Genomic DNA, 25,369 nt, shown 5'->3' on the forward strand with positions numbered 1-25,369 from the left:
TGCACAGACAATTTTCCAAGAGTTTCAAACTGTTCACAAAGGAATCTACATCATCGACGATGACTCTTGTACGATATCGCAATCCGAGTTATAACACGAGTAATCGTAGACCTCGGTTGACGATGAAACGAGTTTTTATCGAATACCGCAATACGATTGCCGGTGGCTGAATCATGCGGGGTTTTTTTCTGTCTAATGTATGTGTGTGTCATTTTTTCTTTTTTCTTCAAATCAGACATGTGAGTCTGTACGAAGCTATTTGTATAAGCGATTACGAGTCATCTACGAGCCTCATCGTATTTCGAAAGATCATTGACTCAGTTCCGTTCGATCTCGTTACTTTTTCTCAGAGTCATACGAGTCGTTCTCTTGAATAGGTGTATGAAGTTTTAAGTTAAAATAGTTTCACCGTGGAATAATATCACGTTCAAAAGTACGCTGTAGTACAATTTTGTACTAATGCTCGTCTCTGCTGGAACTGTATAATTCCGAAATCAAGGAACCGTTACTTTGAGACTTATTTATGAAACTCGTTTTTATACCTTGTTTATAATATTACGACTCTAATGTAATGGATGAAGTTAGGAAAATTTTTTATACCACTATTTATACCTGCATCGTCGAATTTCTTTAACCTCATTCAAATCTCGTGGCAAACGCAGGAATATGTGGGTCGTGGATAATGCAAGAAACGGTTTCTCGGTACCATTCGTTAATTGTCTACAATTACAATGATCATTCTTATAATCATGCAAAATTTCATAACTGCATCCCCGCAACTATCATATATAACATTGTACAGTTGTTGAATTTACCTGGAAAGTAAATTTGAAAAAATGTATTCAAAATTCTAGGCAAATAATTTACCAAGTTTCGGGTTTTCTCGAAATCCCAAAAGTCCTCTGTTATTCGAATTGGGGAATTCGAAGGGTTTGGGTAAATATTTGAAAACTTATTATCTTCAGATATTTAATTTACCATAAGAGCAACAAAATTCGAATATCATGAGATCGAGGATAAATTTCGAAGCAATCGTCTTAAAAATAATCGAACACGACTCGATTGAATCGGTGAAAATTAATCAATCAATCGATTATTTCGTATTTTTTTGAAACGGTGCATACGAGAACAAAATTTGGTAAATTTCAGTAGCGAGTCTTAAAAGCGGAAAAGTTTCTTGATAATTTATAATTTCGTTAAAAATATTTACAATATCAGGTAAAAATATTCATTTACAGGTACTTATAGCAAGTAATTAAGTCAATGATAACAATCGATACTTGAAACACGTGAATCGATGTTGTATTATAAAAAACAAAAACCGATCGTGAAAAAAAAAACAATCGCCTCGGTCGGTAAATCGAGTTTGAAAAATAATCGATCACACTCGATTAATCGTGAAGGAAATAATCGATTATTTTTCGTCATTCTTAAGTCACGTATGAAGCGATCACGGCTGATTGTGAGGCAGGTAATTGGTGTCGAGAAACGCAAGTTATCCTTGCTCACCTGCGTTGGAATGCGGGAATTCTTCAGTTCCCTGACGCACCACTTTCCGAGGGCGAAGATTCCCGAGTGAATAGTCGGAGACACCCGAGCCGCTTCACTGACTAGGCGCACAAATTGCTGAGACAACAAAATACGAGTCGCGCGCGCACTTCTGTCCCACGGGTCCGTTTCTTCGTTCTTCTTTTCGTCGCTTCAACTTCGTCTCGCCTTTCTTTTCTTCTTTTTTTTTTCGTTTTTTTTTCGTTTTCCTCTCGTACCATCGTTCCGCGAATACCTAAATCATATCGAAAGCAACCGAGATCGCGGACGATCGCGAATGTAGATTGATAAATAAATAACAGCAAACGGCAGTGTTTTTTTTTAAAAAAGATTTTGAACACGTGTGACGCGTCGATTTTTTTTTTGTTTTTTGTTCTCTCGATACTTTTTTGAATTCAGTTTTGTGCATTCTTTTTCACTATTTTTCTTTCACATATGTACCTATATATGTATATGTATATGTATATATATATATATACATGGATATAGGTATATATAAATACGGCTAACTGTACTTGTGGGATTCTTGCACAGTGTACGCAACGTTTTACGAGGCACGGTTATTACATTCGTACATATTATAACGTGAAGCGATCGTACAGTGACAAATTTTATCATATGATTTCGACATTGGCGAATGGTCGGTAAATAATAATAATAATTTTCTTGATTATCGTTCGAAGTAATCGTTACCGCGTATTCGAAGAATATACGCATTACCCCGTAACGAATTCACAGCACCGGATAATTATAAAGGAAATTTCGCGGGAAATTCACCTTACAAACATAATACTTGTGGATTTTCAAAGTTTCACGTTTACTTTGTGGTTGTGCGCGTGTGTGTGTGTGTGTATAATAATAATAATAATCGGCATTGTAAAACGCGTGACGTGTGATCGTTATGATCAAAGTGATACTATGTACGTATAATTTATCGCGGGTGCGAATCGCGTATTGATTTTGATTATCAAATTGAGCTCGACGCTAACAATTTTTTCCAAATTTTCTTTAAAAGTGTGCCAAAGAGTGCGGTGAAAATTTTTTTTTGTAAAATCGAACTGATCCATCACCTTCGAAGAATTATAGATCGAATGTAATTCCACCCTTCGTTGCCGGCGTTTTTTGAAAGGCGTGATAACGCCCGTTTGGCTTGAGGATAATTCTTATCTGAATTTAATATATACCTAAGCGTGACAGTATATATATACATATATATACATAATATATACAGTCAACAAGTGACACACCTTCCATAGTTTGTTCGAGCTGAATAAGAAGGTAGTGGCAAGGAATTGAAAATTGAGGAAAATTCAAAAGTACCTGTCAGGTACGTGAAATGGTGATCGCAGTGTCACGTGTTTTTCCCAAGATCATCGAATACACATGATTCGAGAAGATAAACGTTGAATTTTCAAGCCGCTAGATTATAGCTGGCTCGATATCATCGCTATATATATATACTTATGAGTGTAAATAACAATAGTGAAGAAAAAGGGAGAAGGAATAATAAACGGTATATTTTACCTGACATATGACAGTGGAATGTACGCCTAGAGTGACTGAGAAATGAGTTATAGATCGCCGACTGCAAATCGGAGCTTTCTTCACAGGAAGCTGCAGAGTTCCTCGACAAAATCTGATGCACCAGCGGATAAAATCGTTTATGCTACGCTAGACTGTTTGGCCTTGAAGAGAGCCAGGCTGCCTTTGCAATTGGTGCCTCTTGACAGCAATGATAGCAATGCCTCGGCTAAGACAGCTGATAAAACCGACGCCGGTAGAAAGGTGGCTAATTCTGGGAAGACGTCGTCTCGACGTCCAAGTTTTAAAGTGAGTCCCATATCGTTTCGAGCTGAGGAAAGTTACATTTTATTTATTTTTTTTTTATAAGGTGATGGGAAGAGTTTTTTCGATGAAACGGGTACAGATCCTTACAATTGCGGTTCAGAAATTTATTTATTTATTTATTTTATCAGATTGATTCAGTTTTCAAATACAAATACAAGGATAAAAATGCAAACCCATATAAAGGTAAATTTAGTTACCTGTTCGTAGGTCTGATATATGACTCTTGAAAAGTAGTAGAATAAAAGTTGTAAAAGAACATGTTTCGAAACAAAATAATCGTAATCATACGGAAAACATATTTCTAGTTTTTTAATCGGTATTTATTTATTCGTTTTTAAGCCAGATAATACAATGTTGAATATGAGAAATATCCGATCACTGTATCCTATAGAAGTGATAAAAAATATTATATTATTTCCATATACCAATAAGCTAATTTCATAGTTTCTTTTTTATGGTAGTTTTATGGTGGGTCAATGATTTAAGGTCATTATCAAGTTTACCGAAGTATAGATCATCGCTGTTGTAAAACTACTTAGGTGATAAATTTCTTTACTATATTAGGAACGATTCGGCTTTCATTTCTTGTGCTGCTGCTTGAGCTATAACTGTATAGTATTAAAAAAAAAAAAAATTTACCTAGTAATACACTTTATAAATACAATGACAAAGGGATGGAAATTATTATAAATATTGTTCGAACTGTAAGAAGATTTGATACAAGCAAGCTGCACACTTAGTGCGATAATTATTACAGTTGTCGGTTGTACCATATTTTCTGGTTATTTAGTTTACTACATTCATTCCAGGGCAATAACCCCCCTAACATCAATTTATTGTAACACTAACAACAAGTTGTCGCAATAGTTGTAGAAGAAAATATACATGATCAAAGAAATTAGTAACATGTATCGGATTTTTTGCTTACGGCTAGAAAACTAATTATCTTTTAGTTCCCATAACTGCAGATTTTTCGATAATGGTAAAAAATAAAAAAATAGTCAAGGACTGTACAGTAGCCACGATTAGAAATTTTTCTTACTATATACTCAATCATATATATGCATACACTGACAATGAGAGAAATTTTTAGTTCCGGTTACCGCTCGGTCTTTAACTATTTTCATTTTTTACCAGAATCGAAAAATATAGTTCTAGGTAGAAAATGAAAATTAGTTTTCTAGCTGTTACCGGAAAGTCTAGTATCCGTTACTATTCTTTCTCGTTACGATCACTGCTGCTATATTTTCTTGCCACCGTTGCGAATATTTAATGCTCGTGCAAGAATAAATTGACGTTAAAGCCTTGTTCAACTAAAAAAGTAGAGTAAACCTCAGAAACTGATTTTCCGTTGCAATAACCAAAAAAGGATCGACATTAGCGCAAAATGATTAGGCGTACCTCGTTTTTCGCAATCCCAACAATATTCAAACAGTTTTTTTAACGATACCTGTTTTATTGAATTTTTCTAGTTACTGTGACAAATGAAATTTTCCTCAGTGTACTCGTATCTACATGTGGTATATTCGGACTGTGAAAAAAAATCTTTCTTATCCTCTAAACATAATTGAAATTTAGCGTGGAATGATAATTGGAATGAAAAGTTGACGAGAATATCAAGTTTTCATGTCATATACATGCGTATAACACAGGCGGAATACCTTGTACATATACAGTACCTGTAGAAGAGTTGTTTTCAATTTCGAAGCACGAGTGCGGATCGTGTGTGAATACATAGTATAAGCAATATTGTGTATAAGTATTCATACCCATACGTGTAATGAAAATTATCATCATCCTTCACGCTTAGATCGGAAGTTATACTGCAGGTACTCGTGTAAAACATCGAAAGCGATTTTCTCGCGCACGTGGATCGTAATACATCGTGTACTGTATAAGTCGAGCGGACACTTATCTATATCTATATATAATTGTACGTACAGGTGTATTTCCGTAGATGACATTGTACAGCTCTACACCGAAGTTGGAAAGCTCGTCGTTTCTTCACCCACACAAGTCTTTGTGGTTTCTTGAAAAAGAAAAAAAAACAAAAAAATTAATTAATACACCTGAGTCGAGGAGACGCGTATTTTTAATTTCGACGTATTTACGCACGTCTACTTCGTCGCACAATAATTATACTTGTACGTAACGAGCGGGTCTGAATTCGGTTGACCTCTGGAGTTAAAGGAGAAAAGGTTAACGACCAAAAAATCACACCGCGAAAAATTTAGCTATCCCACACATCGACATCTCATGTATTATTATAATCACGTCTGAAAAGTTATTTGAATATCTTTTCAGGTGTTCGAATTTTCGGACGACACTCTTTGCATGAATTTATAATTATACCGGTTTTATATTGACAAAAATATAAATAAGAATAGCGAAATTCTTAATGGTAGATAAAATAGCCTTTGTCAGGTCAAGAAGCTTAGCGTACTTGCAATATTTTATTTGTGAATATTTGATGCTCTGTAATATAGTTTGACCCTAAAACAATACAAAATAAATTAATATCGTGCCATTTAACGGAGAAATTCTTCGCGATTAGTTACAGTGAATACAAATAATTATAAATAGATCAGGGAAAGATGTTACTGAAATTGAAAGAAATGCGATCATAAAATTTATTCACTAGTCGGAAAGAAATTGTTTATTCAGTACAGACAATCACAAAATAATATTCGTCCAGCAGGACTGCTTCGCAAACATTACATAACGTTATACATACTTTAAATGGGGAGAAAATGATGTTAGTCACAGAGAAAACTGTGACTTCCGAGTGTTATTTTATGTTCGATTCGGTTAGGGAAAAAGTGACGTTCGAACCGGAAAATTCGCATTCAAGGCGAAGAGCTTGTTTTTTGGATACATGAATCATTCGGTGGCTACTGTGGTTAAAACTCGTACATCAGCGATACTTTATACATGTCACTTCATTTCTCATGCATTTCAAATCGCATGTCGATCTACGTGGTGGAGGGAAATGAAAGTCATTTTTGGATTCAGTACACTTGGAAAGATTATAATTAAATTTAAACATAAAAACATTCCATGCAGCTGAAAGAAATTTTTTTTTCATGCAGACCTGCGATATTAATATGCGTGGTATTGAGACAAGTTTTAAAATTGAGATTTCACATTTGCGCAGGTTCGATCCGGGTCAAGTTTACACTGGAAGCAGCGACATAAGGTAAACGTAGCGACCGGTAAATTTGAAAACACTCCGAAGGAAAGCGGCGGTAACAGGCAAAGCTTGCTGTCAAAAAACGGGAATACCTCTAAAGTGCCATATCATAAAAATGTGTCGAAAACAGTTCCGGAACTGCTGAACGAGCTTCTGGAGCCTGAGGTGATCACGTCACCGAGCCTGGAACTCAGCAGCAATTCAAACAAGTCAGAGAAACTTAATAGCCATAATCGTAAAAGAAGTAAGACTGAATCGCGGAAACAAACGAACAGGGAATCCGGATTCGCGAATCACGAATCCGAGTCGCAATCTTTGGGAAAGTTACGAAACGACGATGAAAAACGTTCAAACTTCCTGTTGCCTGCAGGATTAATTAATAACAGTTCCCATTTATTTACTTTCTCAAACGAGGCTAACGAGCTGATGGAAACTGGTTATTCTACAATCAAATTGCCCGAAAGCAACCCACTTAACGTGTCCGAAGGAGCTGAAAGGAAAGAAAATTCTTTGGAAAAGGTGCCGAAGAAAACAGGTTCAACCGTTTCAGAAGTAGCTGGAAAATTGCCGAATAATAGAACAGGCTTGAAATCTTCGAAGCTGAAAAGCCTGTCTCGGGAAGAATTGAGGAATGTTAAAATATCCGAACCAAAGGATTTCGTCCATATCGCCTCGGTGACGAATCCGAAATTGATAGTAGAGAAGAACAGATCGAATGGTGGGTCGGTGGTGAATCAGAATCGAATTTCCTTGACTTTACCGGCCTGTTTGAACGCCGATGAGCAGAACAGAATCCAGTCGATGACGAAAAACTGGTGCAGTAGAAACCTGACGAACGGGGGAGAGCTGAAGAATGAAATTAAGGCGAGTAGCCATAAATACGTGCCGATGAGCCCCGCCGATCTGAGCAGAAAAAACGTTAAATCTAAGACCGCTTTCTTTGATCAAATGAAAAGCGATGCGGCGGCGACGGGAAAAACGGAACCCCTTAGAAGGTTGCAATGCACGTATGGCAAGGTGGCCGAACGCCAAGAATCCGAAAGGGAGAAAGTACCCGAGCAGCTGGGCAATGTAACTGCAACTGTGGTGAAAACGGGCGGAAACGAGGCCGAGGAGAAAATTTATGAACTCATGGCTGACGTCCCGTCAAGACCAACGCCGAATTCAAGTTTTCTGTGGAGCAGTCAGCAGATGAAAATTTCAAAATCCCTCGCCAATCCAGTGAACGGAACAACTAGCCAGCGAATATCTTACGAGTCGAACAAATTATCACTCGAGGAAAGACAAACCTCGGTTGATTTCAATCCAGACGATGAGTACGAGGAATACGAAGAATACGACGAATATGACCACGTGGGACCGTCCAGAGAATCCGCCGAAGTAAGTCACATTTATGCGTTTTCTTATGCGTAAAGTAACCGTTTCTATGACGGTAGAGTGGAGTGCAGGAAAGACTACTTTTAATTCCTGCGCATGCGCTGTCGCGAATGAATCTGACGTCACGTGACTAAACTCAATTTCGTATTTCGTGAAAATACGCGTAATACACTCTTGTTGTGTAAAGAATCTTGTGCAACAATATTATTCTTCTACTTGAAAATTGGAACGAGAACCTGCTTAACCAGAAAAAATGTTCCACGTAGTTTATTGTAATACTTTGAGGAAGGTTTTGATTTTTAGGGATGGTGGAATCTCTTGGTGTTATTCGAAAATAAGAATGGGACAATTTTTTATCCAGAAAAAGCTTGCGATAGATATTTTAGATTATTTATTTGGAGTAGGTTTTGGTGGTTAGGACGTGGTTGAATTTTTTGACATTACTCGTTCCAGGTAATTAGAACACTTTCCTCTCCTGTCAAATTGACAATCTATATGAAAAATGTATCCAACTGGGCATTAGAGTCTGACAACGAGTAACGATCATTTTATTTCCATCTTCCATAGAAGTACGATTACGACGACGTGGGACCAACGCTTGTGGAAAAAGTGATCGTATTAGAAGGAAACGAGGAAGACGTTTACGACGATGTGATGCCACCAAGTTATGCATCGATAGGAGAAAACATGTCGCCGGGTGGCGCAAGAGCTGTTCATAGTGACTGTCTTACGGTTCCACATCCTGACGCTGATCGTTTCTCACCGAAAATTGGGGACTCGATGATGGTTTCTACGAAGGGACAACTTACCAGAGAAGCATTGTTGCAGCAAAACGATAAAGCTAGTAGTGAAAACCCTTACTTGTCCATTAACAACGAATACTCAAGTCTCGAAGACCTCTCCTGTGATCGTGACGTCTACGATGATGTTGATCTTCCTCATCAGGAACGCGTCAACAGTTTATACGCTGGTTCACTATCGGGCTTGAATTCTACCAGAGATGAATCCGAGTGGGAAGATTTGGATGAAACATTGCCGCCGCCACTTCCTCTTCCGTTGCCTCAACGAAATGGAACGAGGTAAATTTAGGCCTGTGTTGAATTGTATAAAAAACTTCAACAACCATTAATGGCACTTCTTTCACCCGAATCGGTGGAAATTACGGTCTCTAAAAACTCGATTAGCAGTATGCCTCCATTTGTATTTTGAGATATCTGTGAATTTAGGGTGAAGTGAAACAAAAACTGTCCTTCAATTTCGAATTTTAACACGACATTACGATAGTTGATAGAAATAAAAATAATTTTTATTACATGAATATCTGTAGTGTGATAGAAGTAAGGATTGCGACCAACTTGCTACTATCTTTTGTAATATCGGTGTCCAATTCTCAAAAGGTCAATAACGTGTAAAATCAATTCAAACCATTGTGATTCACTTCAAAATCTATATCCATAAACTGCAACTTCTTCGAACTCGTCAAGCATTTTATCACGCGATCACTTCTTCGAATTGAAAGTTTCGGGTACGAAAATAATTTCTGTGACAACTATTTGGATATAATAACATTCTGAATACAGTTTCACCGCAATATCGTTTCAAGTATTTTCGAATGTGGGAAAGTTTAAAGAGAAGCTAAAGAAAAAGTTGAAAGGTTCACAGATCCTCATACTTCTCAGGATAATAAATCTAAATTCGAATGGTTTAGTATTAATTCGCTTGTTTAAATCGCTGCATCTGTTATAGGAATAATTGTTTTTTGATTTCATATTCAAGCACGAAGGGAGGAGAAGACATCCAGTTGACACCTTGTAAGAAGAAGTTGGGACTGACTTGGTCCCACAAAGTAAGAAGGCAGCGGTCCAAAGCGTCGCGAGGAAATTCAGCACGATCTTCGGCCCAGAATACCTGCGACCACACCTCGGTCGGTAAGTAGATACAGTTCGTTCCCTCACCAATCGTCTTCTAATTCACGCATTAGTTATTCACATCACGGCGATATATTCCTGCTACGCGATTATCTCCGTTGTTATTATACCTTCTCGACTTTCGTACGCAACAATAACACCGAGAATATGTATAATATGTATACCTATACTTATCCATTTATTAACTTTCGGGTATTCTCGCGAACGGGGTATACTAATTTACAATCGCATTTTGTTTAAAAATATGTTGTTCATTCGTTATAAAGGAATAATAACACTTGTGAATGTGCTTCAGGGAACTGTATGTCGATAACACATAATTGGTCAAAATTTAACACTGCATACCGGTTAAATTTTAATGAAAAATCCTTGTTTCTGCGTTAATTTTAACTTATATAAGAAGAAAAAAAATTCATTTCTATTTTATGGAACTTCAGAGGTGAATTTCCACTAAAATTATCTTGAGTGTAATTAGAGTAATACAGTTTTGTAATTAATATAATAAATTATTCTCATGGTTGGCTCCTTTACACCATACTTGAATTTTTATCATTAATTTTACATATTCTAAAGTCCGAAATGAACAAATTTTCTAGATGCATCAATTGGATGCAACAGGTAGACATACATATACATACACGTCAGTCAAGGATATAAATCAAACAGATTATGACTTATAAATTATAATTTCCTCTAATCTTCTTCGTTCTATGCTATACACGTCTCCCATCGCTTCTTATCTGTGTTCAGCTATGTGAATTGTTCAATGTTTCACCTCCATATTATCAGATATGCATACATGTAAAATATGTAACGTATATACATAACATAATAAAGCTTAACTCTACTCTTGTACTATTCTCTACTATTATAGACATCTATTCGAATCTTAATCTAATCTATTTTATGTATACTGCAAACTATAAATGGCGAGGCTGCATGTGCGTAGATGCATCTGTCAAGTCTGGATAATTATTCACACAATGTATAACATCTTTTTGTTCCTTCATCCTATCTCCGATGTTTCACTTGATTTCCCTGGTTATGTTATCATACTTTATCACACTTCTGTTACATCTGCTATCCATGTATTTTTAAACAAAATTATCACTGGAGAGTTACTGTATATGCAGACTTGCTAATGGCATGCTTTTGGAGAATTTGGATACCGTAAATGAATTTTTAATTGGTTGGACAAAATTAACCAAACTGTTCTAAAACAACAACATAACAAATACAACGAAATGATTTGTATGCTTGAAACCAAAGGTACCGATACTTTTTTTTCCACTTCGATATATTTATAACTATATGTCTGAACGATATTACGTACAATTGACGTACCTGCTTGCGTCTGATACATCGATCTATTCTGATGCGTTGCATCATACAATGTCTGTGGAAATTAATTGAAAACAATTTCAGAGTAACTTTATAAGCATAGTCATTCTGACAACAAGCCGTGCCGCCAATTAATTCTAACCATTGGCCGTAGATTGTACAGTAATTATAGGCACGTGACTCATCGATTGGTACGTGCGTACGTATTATTGTATCACGCCTGGAAATGCACCATGCCTTTCTATCGCGCATTAAACAGTGTAAGTCTTTTGAACTGAAAAGTTGAACGATGGTGAATTTCGATTCAAAGTAGCTCGGATATTAAGACTCTTTGGAATTTTTGTGAAAATGTGACGTTATTAAAAAATGCTGGGACAATGTGTTGATGCACGGTATCGACGTAATTTTGCGAGGGAAATTGATTGGGCGCAATTCGAATACGCTGCGAGTAACGAATTAAAAAAAAAACGGCCGAAAGTTATGAAATTTGCACCAGCTTGTTGAAAAGATGGGAAAGGAATACGACGACTTCATAGCTACGAAGTTTCGTTTCGTTGATTTTTAGTATATTTATTGCGTCTTGATGCTAGTACAAGTGTTCGGGTGTCAGTGTGTAGTACGTGAACAAGTTACCAAAAAATATTTAAGTGAATTGGAAAAATGATAAAAAAATTATTGATCATTGCATAAGAAAGCTGACTATTATATCTGGGTGAAGAAGTGCTATAGATATTACCTGCAGCATCTGAGAAGTGATGTATGAAATAGTATTTGATGTAGTTTGTAAGTATATATTAAGTTACGTACTAAGCACAGGTGCCACGCACCTGCGTAGGTTGCAATATGTACAACATTGTATTGTTTTATGTAACCTGGATTGTAATAAATAATTATACAAATTTCTGTGTGTTTTCTTCGTATTTCCTCCGCAGTTGGTCCTACACTCATTTTCATGTCTTCTCTGCATCGCTCAGGGTCAAATTCGTTGAGACAGAGTCACATAAATCGATTCTGAAACGAAAACTGCTCCTAGTATCAGGAGAACAACTGAGCCGAGGAAGTAGACCAAATGATGTCGACGCTGTGTGACTGAAAGCATGCCTGCTTGATTAGGAGGGCATGTGTTCGCTAATTTTCGCGCCACTCTATCTTAGAACTAAGCAAATCGGAGAAATTTCAGCGAAAATGACTCCTGGTATCAGGAGCACAGGAGAACCGAGGAGCTCTTCTAAAAACAGAGACACATTGATTGATTGATCGACTGCATGTGATGTCGACTCTGTATGACTGAAGGCATGCATGCTCCGAGTATCAGGAGCGCAGAAAAACCGAGGAGCTCTTCTAAAAACAGGGACACATTGGTTGACTGCATATGATGTCGACGCTGTGTGACTGAAGGCATGTCTGCTTGCTTGAGAGGGCACGAGATTTCAAATTTTCGCGCCACTCTCTATTAGAACTAAGCAAATCGGAGAAATTTCAGCGAAAATGACTCCTGGTATCAGGAGCACAGGAGAACCGAGGAGCTCTTCTGAAAACAGAGACACATTGATTGATTGATTGACTGCATGTGATGTCGACTCTGTATGATTGAAGGCATGCCTGCTTGCTTGAGAGGGCACGAGATTTCAAATTTTCGCGCCACTCTATCTTAGAACTAAGCAAATCGGAGAAATTTCAGCGAAAATGACTCCTGGTATCAGGAGCACAGGAGAACCGAGGAGCTCTTCTGAAAACAGGGACACATTGATTGATTGATTGACTGCATGTGATGTCGACTCTGTATGATTGAAGGCATGCCTGCTTGCTTGAGAGGGCACGAGATTTCAAATTTTCGCGCCACTCTCTATTAGAACTAAGCAAATCGGAAAAATTTCAGCGAAAATGACTCCTGGTATCAGGAGCACAGGAGAACCGAGGAGCTCTTCTGAAAACAGGGACACATTGATTGATTGATTGACTGCATGTGATGTCGACGCTGTATGACTGAAGGCATGCATGCTCCGAGTATCAGGAGCGCAGAAAAACCGAGGAGCTCTTCTAAGAACAGGGACACATTGATTGACTGCATATGATGTTGACGCTGTGTGACTGAAGGCATGCCTGCTTGCTTGAGAGGGCATGAGATCTTAAAATTTTCCCGCCATTTTCTCTTAGAACTAAGCAAATCGGAGGAATTTCAGCGAAAATGACTCCTGGTATCAGGAGCACAGGAGAACCGAGGAGCTCTTCTAAGAACAGGGACACATTGATTGATTGATTGACTGCATGTGATGTCGACTCTGTATGACTGAAGGCATGCATGCTCCGAGTATCAGGAGCGCAGAAAAACCGAGGAGCTCTTCTAAAAACAGGGACACATTGATTGACTGCATATGATGTTGACGCTGTGTGACTGAAGGCATGCCTGCTTGCTTGAGAGGGCACGAGATTTTAAATTTTCGCGCCACTCTCTATTAGAACTAAGCAAATCGGAAAAATTTCAGCGAAAATGACTCCTGGTATCAGGAGCACAGGAGAACCGAGGAGCTCTTCTGAAAACAGGGACACATTGATTGATTGATTGACTGCATGTGATGTCGACGCTGTATGACTGAAGGCATGCATGCTTGCTTGAGAGGGCATGAGATCTCAAAATTTTCCCGCCATTTTCTCTTAGAACTAAGCAAATCGCAGAAATTTTAGCGAAAATGACTCCTGGTATCAGGAGCACAGGAGAACCGAGGAGCTCTTCTGAAAACAGGGACACATTGATTGATTGATTGACTGCATGTGATGTCGACTCTGTATGACTGAAGGCATGCATGCTCCGAGTATCAGGAGCGCAGAAAAACCGAGGAGCTCTTCTAAACACAGGGACACATTGATTGAATGCATGTGATGTCGACGCTGCATGACTGAAGGCATGCCTGCTTGATTGGGAGGGCATGTAATCGCTAAATTTCCCGCCATTTTCTGTTAGACCTAAGCGAATTGGAGAAATTACAGCGAAAATGGCTCCTGGTATCAGGAGCACAGGAGAACCGAGGAGCTCTTCTAAACACAGGGACACATTGATTGATTGACTGCATGTGATGTCGACGCTGTATGATTGAAGGCATGCATGCTCCGAGTATCAGGAGCGCAGAAAAACCGAGGAGCTCTTCTAAACACAGGGACACATTGATTGACTGCATGTGATGTGGACGCTGTGTGACTAAGGGCATGCCTGCTTGATTGAGAGTGCATGTGATCGCTAATTTTCCCGCCATTTGATGTTAGACCTAAGGGAATCAGAGAAATTTCAGCGAAAATGACTCCTGGTATCAGGAGCACAGGAGAACCGAGGAGCTCTTCTAAAAACAGGGACACATTGATTGATTGATTGACTGCATGTGATGTCGACGCTGTATGACTGAAGGCATGCATGCTTGCTTGAGAGGGCATGAGATCTCAAAATTTTCCCGCCATTTTCTCTTAGAACTAAGCAAATCGGAGGAATTTCAGCGAAAATGACTCCTGGTATCAGGAGCACAGGAGAACCGAGGAGCTCTTCTAAAAACAGGGACACATTGATTGACTGCATGTGATGTCGACGCTGTGTGATTGAGGGCATGCCCGCTTGCTTGAGAAGGATGGTGATCGCTTGCCGAGGAAGCCACGAATCAAAAGTGTCGACCGAAAAGAATAAAATATATACCTTATTTCTAAAGAGGTGATACAGATAAATCAACAACTCACAGGTTTAAAGTTTCAGTTTCAGTTTATTTAATATTCCTTAATCGTAGTACAAGTATTTTGGTTTCAGTGTATAGCATAAATATAGTGTTTCTTTTAATTATCTAATAATTTCTGCGAAAGAACCAGATAAGAATTCGTAGACGTTCTGTCAACTGAGTTCTGCATCTTAAATCAATCGAACTCTGGATTGCTTTATATTAGGATGTGAGAGCTATAACATAAACTTTGTCATTGTTTGTCATTTTTTCATCAACGATACGGATTGTAACATAATGTCCACCGATTTTGTGTTGTTTCTTGAAGTACATTCACATTAATTTCAGACTTTTATTTCTACCCCAAGATCGAGAACTCTACACAAAATTGAATAACGTCGAAACAAATATCAAAATGGAACTGCGTTGACACCTCTGACAAAACTATTAGCCAATTTTTGGATGACGTTGAATGTTCAAGCTCAAACGATTAACTCAATTGTTTCATCACTTATGTTCGATTCCATGCCAATTTCTTAACTCATTCCTCGCGCAAGAAGAAGTACTCATTAGCTTAATACTTTACTGGGTACTCTGATTAGCAGACATGATTACTACCCAGAGGGTGAATTCTTATTTCTATACAATGTATTCAGGCCTAATTCTGATCATATTGTAACAGCGGATGGACGTTCATAAGTGCGAAAGAAAAGGAGTCCGCATGTTACAGTGCAATTGTAAGAACCAAATGCCAGACAGAACCGTTCAATCGTGATGAGCTTAGGACATACTAATGTTACATGAAATGCTATGCTCTTACATAGAGTACAGAAAAATACTTTCGCAGAACATTATTCTATTAGTAACCCAAAATAAATTAGGTTTCAAGGTACTCAAGATGCATGAGCGCTTTATTTAAAATAAATCTGGCATTTGTCACATTTATGGTAGAACGCTGAAATCATGCCTGTTTTACATCTATCGTTCAATCCTAGATATTAATTTGATCATTATACAATTCGTGCTTATATAACTAAACGAATGAATTAAATACTAAGGCATGCCGTTGAACATAGGCTTAAATATTACAAGTTTCAATTACAGACATCAGATAAATCGTCACCTTTTGCACAAAAAAATTAATTACTCATAAGATGTTTGCATCACACAGCATTTCTCCAACACTATGCATCCGCATACATAAATCGTTGACATCAGAAAATCGATTCTTCATTGGTGGTTCGATTGTATAATTCACGAGAGTATTTTTCGTTCGTATGAGAATAGAAACTCTGGTGTGAATCATGTGTTGAAGCAACTGTGAGTCCATACGCCATGTGTAAATACCGTACTTTCGGTTCTACATATTTCGCCCAACTGATTAGCGATGATGTTTGCCTCTCGCCGTGACAAACTCACTCTGCTGACCATGGTGGTATGGGTGCACATATCGTAGCCTGAAACACAGCCAAGCATAAAGTAATATTATAGATGTGTTGAATCATCGGCACAAGAGTCACGCGCTACATGTACCAAGTAAAAGTTTGTACGTGTTACGCGTGACCATGACCACCTAACGATCACGATAATCACGATGACCACGATCTTCACAATCAACTTTCCATCAATATCCTGCTCGTACTTATTAATGCACAATGCGGATTGGATTGTTACGCGTACGTTGTTGCAAACGGTATTTTTAAAATGTCGGGAAGGCCGAAGCCGAAAGTATCAAATCGATATGAAAATTTTCTGTGTATCAAATTTACGTGATTCGGCTTGAGTTGATGAATTTTTATAACTTTATTGCGTATACGGCGAGTAAATTATAGCGGCTATAAAATTTGGAGTAAAAAATCGATTACCGATTACACTGGATTAAACAACGAAGCGTTTGAAATTAATTTTTTGAAGTAATAATAACAACAATAACCAGTAATTGTAGTTTGCTGCAATTACCGACTGGATTCAGATCACGATCTATTTGAACGAGTCGGTAAGCGTAGAAAACTGTATCTTCAGGCCCATTTCGGCTCACCGGATATATCGCGCATGCGTATTTAGCCGTTATTGGAAATCCTTACCTTATAGATCAGCAGGAAGCAAAAAGAGTCACGTTCTTCTAAAATTACCTTAGGCTTCAGGCCTGTATCTAGAAATTAATTACACATGTTCATGTATTTGACACAGGTATAATTCATGACTTTGATACTGCACGTGTGCAAGGTAAAAGAGGTGAATTATTTTTCAAATATGTTTTTAATCTTGTACGTTCGTGAATATCACGAAAATTTATGCGAGGAAATTTTTGACAAATATTTAACGCTGTCTCCAACAATGCTGGACAAACTTATTTTTTGTGATGGTCACTTGCTCATCTCGAAAGAGGTTTGATCTGATATTATTAATAGGAGGATTATACATTTCTGAAAATTTATAATGTTTCAAGTCATTAGATGAATTTTTCATGAAAAGAAAAGTCTCTCGTATCAGAAAGATGTGTACAACTTTCAATCACTCCACACATGTATTTATTGTCGGTGCAACGAACTGATCGTGACAAAAATAAAAGCCAGTTTCATTAAAATTTACATATATACCGTATACCTTTGATATTCTCAAGTTTGCATACTTCTGGAAGCCTCATCTGGTTTTTAATCCGGTTAGCTTCAAGCTGCGTGGGATGGAACGTCTCGCATTCCCATGATGTTATAGTCAGCGAAAGCAATTCAATTTTGCCTGCACAATGGAATAATTATGCTTCAGCGCAACCTTATGCCATACTTTTTTTCTTCATATGTGCAGTATACTACGTGAGCATACTCCAAGTATACATACGTAATAGAAATGGACAACTAACACCCACTTGAACACACACACACACACACACACACAAACACGTTAGACCAGGACTGCAACCATAAAGAGTGAAATTTATTTAGTAGAAATTAAAACTTAAATCGCTTTTTAACACTTTCTTCATTCTGATTATAATCGTTTCTCAAACGGCGGAATCGCACTTATGTGCAAATTGTTGCACCTTATTATACCACACAACGTGTTCTAAACAGAGTTTTTACCTCAAAGATCCATAGCTTTAGCAAGGTAACCGATTTACCTGATAATCATTCGAGTGCCAAGTTATGTAAATTGAGTCAGGGGAATTGCATAAAAATTATTAAACTATTATGATGTTATAGTATAACATTCACGTACGTTTGTGTATTGGTGTGTGGTGTACCTTTATGTGGTACCCTTGCACTAGTCTTTTACTAATATTCAGTTGTAGGCATCTATACTTCACATTACAGAATCCACTGGGCAAGTACTGACGCGAAGAAAAATGTTTAAAAAAATTCCGGTGCAAGAAAAAGCAATGTTGCAAAGAAACGCAAGTGCTGTTACGAATACGTATAACACGAATCGCGTTGTAGTGTTCGTATATGACTTGAGTAGAGAGACCAAGTGAAAGCGCGCGATATCGCGTTCTCAGTCGATTCTGAGCCTCGAAGCTCTAAACGTGCGCGGTGCCGGTCCTGAGGTTTTAACATTAAACTTATACAGTAAGGTATTCAAGTCGCGTTCTCTGGAGGCTAGCGCGACGCAAGACTGGGACAAGGCTGGCTGTCAAATTCAATGGAAAGAAATTCAAACGTTGTGCGTGATGAGTTGATAATTTCGTAATGAGGGAAAGCTTACGAACATTGTCTCGCAGGCCGAATACTCAGGGTAAGTTCCTCCTTGGAGAAAATCGAACTTCTACTTGCGGATACTACTCTATATATACCGTGTATATGTATGTATATACCTGCATCAACGCGATGTAGTCTGAGGTGTGGTGAGATCATGCCGTGGGTTAACCTTGAGATTCGTTTCAAGTCGCTGTCAGCCTTGGTACCGGATCGGTATTGCTGCTTGGTTCCCAAGAGAGAAAATTCATCCTCGCTAATTCGGATTGCGATGATGGCATTTTGAAGGATCAACAATTCGAGTGTGGCCTAGTTCAGTTGAGACTTTTGGTTCCTGTTAGAGACGAACTAAGAGAGGTGCAAGAGTTGTCCTGTTACGTTAACGAAGGTCCTACACTTCCTGATTTAATTTAATAGACACCACGATCGTTCATTCTCATCGCTTTTCAAACTACGATCTTGCTTTCAATTAAACTGGTATACGATGATGCACAAGTCACGTGACGATTCGTTTAATTATCATTGGCATCCGTTAATGGACCTTGTTCTGAGGTCTCGCTTTATTCACGCATGGACATTAGTGTAATACGGCGTAACATTGTAATTCTTTCCGGATATCTCAGATACCGGGTACAATTTAAATGTGACGTCTTCGACTGGATGTCATTAGTATTTTATTATAGTCAACGCTGTTAAGTGTAACTTAACAATCTGTGAACGTAACTGCCTCTTAATGCATAATATGTAATTTACTTGGTCCACCGATTAGAGGCTTACGATTTGGAATTGAGAAAACAAGCGCAAAGAATTGTAAAGGCTGTTTTAGCCTTGCTTAAAATTGATTTACTTTTTTTACTACTACTACTAAAATTATATAATACTTACTAAAATTAATTTACTAAAAATTTTAAAGATCGAGTATTTATATACCTGTTGAATAGCATCTTTAAAGTATTTTTTGTGGAGGTGATAGTTGTTTTCCACGAAGCACAAAGGCTCAAAAATTGTTCAAAAGACCCGGGACAGTCGATTTAAAAATGTTATTTGGGTCTTTGTGCCTTGTGAATTTCGCCTCTGTTCGCCAGAATTTGCGACTACAAAAATTGCTCTCGAGTTGATTGTTGCCATGGTTTCCAAATACTCTAAAACGGATATTCAATTCTTTTTTCACTTAAAGAAAATATGCGCACAGAGAAAAACGGTTCTGTCAAGCTTACAATTTGCATATATGTAAAGCTGTCGCCCATCTCTATCGTCTCACAATCTGAATATTATAAGATCCTTTGCTTTTCAGCATATTCATTGCCGCATAATCGTTATAGCTACCTTCAGTAGAATATATCCACCGTTCCGTGACGTAGTTTACAACATGCAAAGAACTAGGATGCGATACCCAAACCTGTATAGGCGTTTGAAAATATCCATGATGTTGCTTCACGATCAGTGGCCTAGGAAACTGTAACCATTATGCTTACTTTCCACTTGCAATCCCTGACCACGATACCAAGATGAAAACTTTTGATTCGATCTAACAACAAGTCAATTTTCTATCCATTCGAATATTTCTAAACGTACCTATATCTGAATATATTGTAGGCAACATTTCAGATCGTAAACTATCGAAGACAGAGGATGAATACTAACGTTTTATGAATACTAGACTAAAGAATTGTTGAAGCTGTACGAATTCTTCAATTTTCACTACTGCAATTGAATTTTGGCTGAATGTCGTTGCGATTACATATTCAACGAAATTCGATTCAATTGTACGAGAGTGGAGTGTGGATTGTGTAATTAATTTAAGTAACATTTGCTTAGTCCTAATGCTTTTGTCAATATCACCTGTTTTTCCTTCCTACTTTTAGACGAGTACTATTTTTCTTTCGTGCTTATTTGATCCGCTTTCTTCGTAGCATCACGATTCAATAACTCTTCATTCATAAATTAACATCCCTTGTTAAGTGATTATCCAGATAAGTTGTTTTTACTTCTCTCAGCGGATAATTCTACGTGTAATTTTTTTCCAATCAGACTCAGGATCCGATAACAGCAATTACGAGTCACTCTATTCGTCGCAACTCGATGACTTTAGTTCGGACTCAGAAACTGAGAAAGAAAATCCAGAAGGGAATGGATTGTCTCCGGATAAAGATGACGTCTACTTGGAAGCACCTTCTCGGCCAACGCCACCGCCGCCAAGAGAGGCAAGTCTTACACAAACCTTGGGCAGAAGAATGAAGTTGTTGCGCCGTACTTGGAGCCTCACTAAAGGGAGCTTGGGCAGGATACGCAAGAAAAGCGCGGGCGAGCATGAAACCATCTACAGTGAAACCATCCCCAAGGATCCAAGTGCAGGGAACCAAGTCGGTACCAATACTGCCGATCACAAAAAGTACTTCAGCTTCAAGAAACATTTTCGCAAGAGTGTAATGGGACTGTCAACCTTCTACTTGGACAACAATGAGAATAACTTTAGCGTAACTTATGCCAATGATAAGGAGAAAATTTATAGCAATGGAAATTGGTCGAGTGGTGAATCGAAGAGTTGGCAAGACGACGACTCTGTACAGTCCCAGAACAGTAATGCAGGTGTGTGATAATCGACCCGAGCTTTCAAATTTGTAAGTTATTCTTAAACGTTGATGTGTTTTTATTTACCTCAAATTACAGACCGATGTAGTCTTCTCGCCGAAGAACCTCTCTATCAATTTTACGCTGCTGCCGCTGCCAGAGTTGCCTTCGAATCTGACTCCGACGGCTATGAAGAGGTAAATTGTATTTAAATTTCATTTTTGATGAGACATAGTTCCTCTCGAACTTCACTCCGGAAGCGATCGATCAGTTTTCATCTTTGTCTTCTTCGCAGGTCGAAGGTCTGATTCCAACACAAGCTACGACTGACCTCGCAAAGCCCGGTCATAGAACCCTATGGTGTCAAACGCCTCAAGTTGTGAATAACGGTCTTCATCGTGAGTTCCACTACGACAACTAAATCAAGCTAATTATGATATTTCAACACTTAACAGCCCGTGTAATGAATCGCAATGTTTAATCACAGAAAAACTTACTGCCGAAGAGCGGAAACTACAAGAAGCCAAATTTGAGATCCTTACTTCGGAAGCTTCGTATTTGAGTTCACTGCGCGTTCTAGAAGAAGAATTTGTCAAGAACGCAGAATTGAATTCAGGAATATTGTCCCCGTTGGAAAAAGAGAAACTTTTCGGCGGAGTTCCTGGCATCCGAAAAGCTTCCGAAAGGTTATTGGCTGATTTAGAAAATGTTTGGATGGATGATCCAATGATGTATGGTTTACCAGATGTCTTATTCAAACATGCAAAAAGGTCATGCAATGTCTATGTGCAATACTGCTCCAACCAAGTCACCATTGATACAACTCTGAAAGAGCTGAGGTAAGTTGATTCCGATTATGAGGCCAAATAAATACCAAGCTCTGATCGATACAGTTATTTGTAATATTACATCTTACTTACAGGGGGAGAAAGGGTTCCAAATTTTTAGAGATTCTATTTCGTATCGAAACACATCCCGCCTGTCAGAGTTTATCGCTACATTCCTTCCTTATGCTGCCCATGCAAAGAGTTACAAGGTATTGATTACAGTAATCGACGTAACCGGTATAAAAGTATTCGTGATTGAAAGACAACAATTAACTACCCTCATTTTTCCATATCTCAGACTGCCTTTGTTAGCTGACGCAGTCTTGACTAAACTCGGATCTGACCACCCTGAGCGCACTTTGTGGGAAAATGTTTTAGCCAGCTTGAGCAGGGTGGTAACAGAGTGCAATGAAGGGGCGAGAGCTGCTGGAAGACAAGTTGAAATGGAAGCATTAGCACGGTACGCAAAATCATGTTGAACACGTTTTAATTAAGTGTGCTAAATGATATTTCTAATTTCGGCAATCATGGAAACTCGTCATACATAGTTGAACTATTAAATATATAACAACGCTGTTATCCTCATTTCAGAAAGTTGGAGTATTCGCCGAAGTTAACACCAATAACATTGAGGGACAGATATTTAATTAGAAGTGGTCCAGTCATTCAACTCTCGCCTAAAACAGACGGTGATTACAAGTTGACTTTCGGAAAAAGGCTCACTAAGACTTCGTTGCACCTTTTCTTGCTGATGGACTACCTTTTGGTCACCAAGCCGAAATTAAGGTAAATCTATATTATCTGAATAAAAAAGTGTGTCATTAATCTAACGATGTCTTTAATAGTATACTGATTAGACTTAATCCACTTGAAGTTTATCAGAACTGGCAAACATTTCACTTCATTGAATAATCAAACAACTTGATTCCAGTTGATTACATTCAGGTATGCTTAATCCCACTTCCTCAAAACGATTAGTTATAAAATTTACTGCCGTTTCGGGCCTTGATGTGATCTATAGTTTTACACTCTAAAATAATGTAAAATTTTCGGAGGAATTAGTAAATGTACGCTTGTATTATTCTTTGATATAACTGGCTCAGGCGATTGGGATTTGAAAGTAAAATAATGGTATAAATGACGGTGAAAATGATTTTTCAGTTTGACGTGAACATAAATTTACAATAATTGCATTAGAATACAGTCCAACCAAATTTACTATTCAATAATACAAAGTGGATACAGCCAAGAAGACTATAGACCAGTCTTCTTAAGGATACAGTTAATCCTGTGCGCTGTCCGACTGTTTAACTAATGCTTATTTTCTTTGTTGGTTTAGCTCTCACGATGAAACGTATACAGTGATTGACATATGTAAGAGGAGTTTAGTGACAATGGAATCAGTTACGGAAGATTCGCCGTGGGCTGGTCGTCATGCAATGATACTAACGTTGCTTGAAAATCACATGGGACGCGAAGTGGAATTTGTTTTGACGTGCGAGAGTGACACAGAGCTTATGCGATGGATGGATGTTATCAGTCCACCAAAATCTAGTCTTATTGGTGAAACGCTGTACGAGAGTTGGGACTGTCCTCAAGTAATGGCGGTGTATTCTTATGCACCTGTGCAACCGGACGAGCTTGCTTTACACCCTGGTAAATTGATTGTGTATAAAAAGTGAAACGAAGATATCATATAGGTCTTGCAAGTAATGTGCAGACATTTGTCTCTGAATTAGGGTGGGGGTCAGAACTTGGAAGGATCTATATTTGAAATGGTCAATATATCGAAATTTCAAACATGCGGAAATAAATTAACGAAAGATGAATTGTTCGAAATCTCGATTAGATAGATCGATGGAACGACTACTAATCAGTAACACACACTCATCTTTCGTTATTTTATTTCCGCATGTTCGAAATTTCGATATATCGGCCATTCCAAATATTGATCCTTCTAAGTTTTCACATCCACCCCTAAATTTTATTCTCAAAGGAATATAAATTTTTTTAGCTCATGTTGGAACTTTTTCAGAGAAATTTGTCTACTTTTGTAAATATTGTTCGCCTAGCAATGGACGCAGTCTTGGGATTCTTAAATTCCGAAGACGCCGTCTAGCATGGCGGTAAACATACGTTGACTAGGTCTTATTTAATAATAAAAACGGATTTTTAGCGCGTATTTTAATCCACATCGACTTAATGTCACAAAATGAAAGTACGACCGCTTGCATAATGGTTTCTGCGTTCTGATATTTATGAAGTTTATCTACATCGATCAGCTGAATCACTTCTGACGCCATATCGTCAACGGATATGTCGACATATAATTAATTAACTTCTACGCGATATTCCTTCAAGTCAACTTGGTTGCTAACCAACCTTGCAATGTTGGCATATACATGTTTCTACTTCAAAATCTACAAGCGATTACGTTTCATTTTTATTTTTCAGGAGACGTTATAAACGTCCTACGAAAAATGGCGGATGGTTGGAATCACGGGGAAAAACTATTAGATAGCGAGCAGGGTTGGTTCCCCGCAAATTATACAAAAGAAGTAGCCTCTGAACATGTCCGTGCAAGAAATCTTAAGCAAAGACATCGGCTCCTTGCTGTTACAGGGAATTTGCTTCAGAAGAGAGGCAGAAATAGCGTGACGCACTGACTCAGTCCTGAAAAAAAAAAATATTCCACGTAAATGATTATACTCAATCAATTTTTATACAAATGTATATGCATATGTATACGTTATTGTACAGTAAAAACCTGTGATATGTCTGAACAACGGGTGAAAAATTTCATCCAATTTGCAACTTCGTACCGGCTGCAAATCGAGACAGAGTTAACAGAGAATGCAGGAGCATTATCAAATTATTATGTAAATCCGATGGCTGTAGGAATTCGTCAACCTTTTGATCAAAGGTGTTTACCGACTAAATATTATACTCGAACGAAGTTTACGCTGAGCAAACACTGCTTTGTAATACTCGAGCTGCGACGCTGCCGGCACACATATAAAAGTACTTGACAATCTGGAAGCTTATACTCTATATATCATAAATGTCGTACTTTAGTGCTCAAATACATAGTTAAATCAAAAAGTTTTACATTGTACATAAAGAAATAAAATAATATTTATTTATCGTAGCTACAATCTTCATCCTACTCATTTTCACCATATGTAGGTACTAATGATTAATCCAACTAGTATCATCCGTGAAAATCTAGTCCCTGAAATGTATGGCCATTTTTCCATGCTATTGGACTGGATTTTTCACGATAATATTAGCAAACTTAAAATCGTTCAGAAATACTGAACTTTTCAGAAAGGACGAATCTGATGATTAGTCAAGC

The 25,369-nt window shown here is 37.9% G+C and overlaps 1 protein-coding gene across 1 annotated transcript; it reads left to right on the forward strand.

Annotated features, from left to right (window-relative positions):
• The first annotated feature begins 1,979 nt into the window (after positions 1-1,979).
• LOC124186508 lies at positions 1,980-25,162 on the forward strand. The gene is made up of 13 exons (XM_046578271.1): positions 1,980-3,378; positions 6,551-7,966; positions 8,531-9,042; positions 9,740-9,891; positions 20,648-21,205; positions 21,287-21,384; positions 21,483-21,585; positions 21,675-22,026; positions 22,110-22,223; positions 22,313-22,474; positions 22,606-22,800; positions 23,354-23,670; positions 24,469-25,162. Exons 1-13 carry the CDS (start codon positions 3,115-3,117, stop codon positions 24,678-24,680), a joined length of 4,455 nt encoding a protein of 1,484 aa, XP_046434227.1. The 5' UTR covers positions 1,980-3,114; the 3' UTR covers positions 24,681-25,162.
• The last annotated feature ends 207 nt before the right edge of the window (positions 25,163-25,369 follow it).

Source organism: Neodiprion fabricii, chromosome 7, assembly GCF_021155785.1.
Source record: "Neodiprion fabricii isolate iyNeoFabr1 chromosome 7, iyNeoFabr1.1, whole genome shotgun sequence".
NCBI lineage: Eukaryota > Metazoa > Arthropoda > Insecta > Hymenoptera > Diprionidae > Neodiprion > Neodiprion fabricii.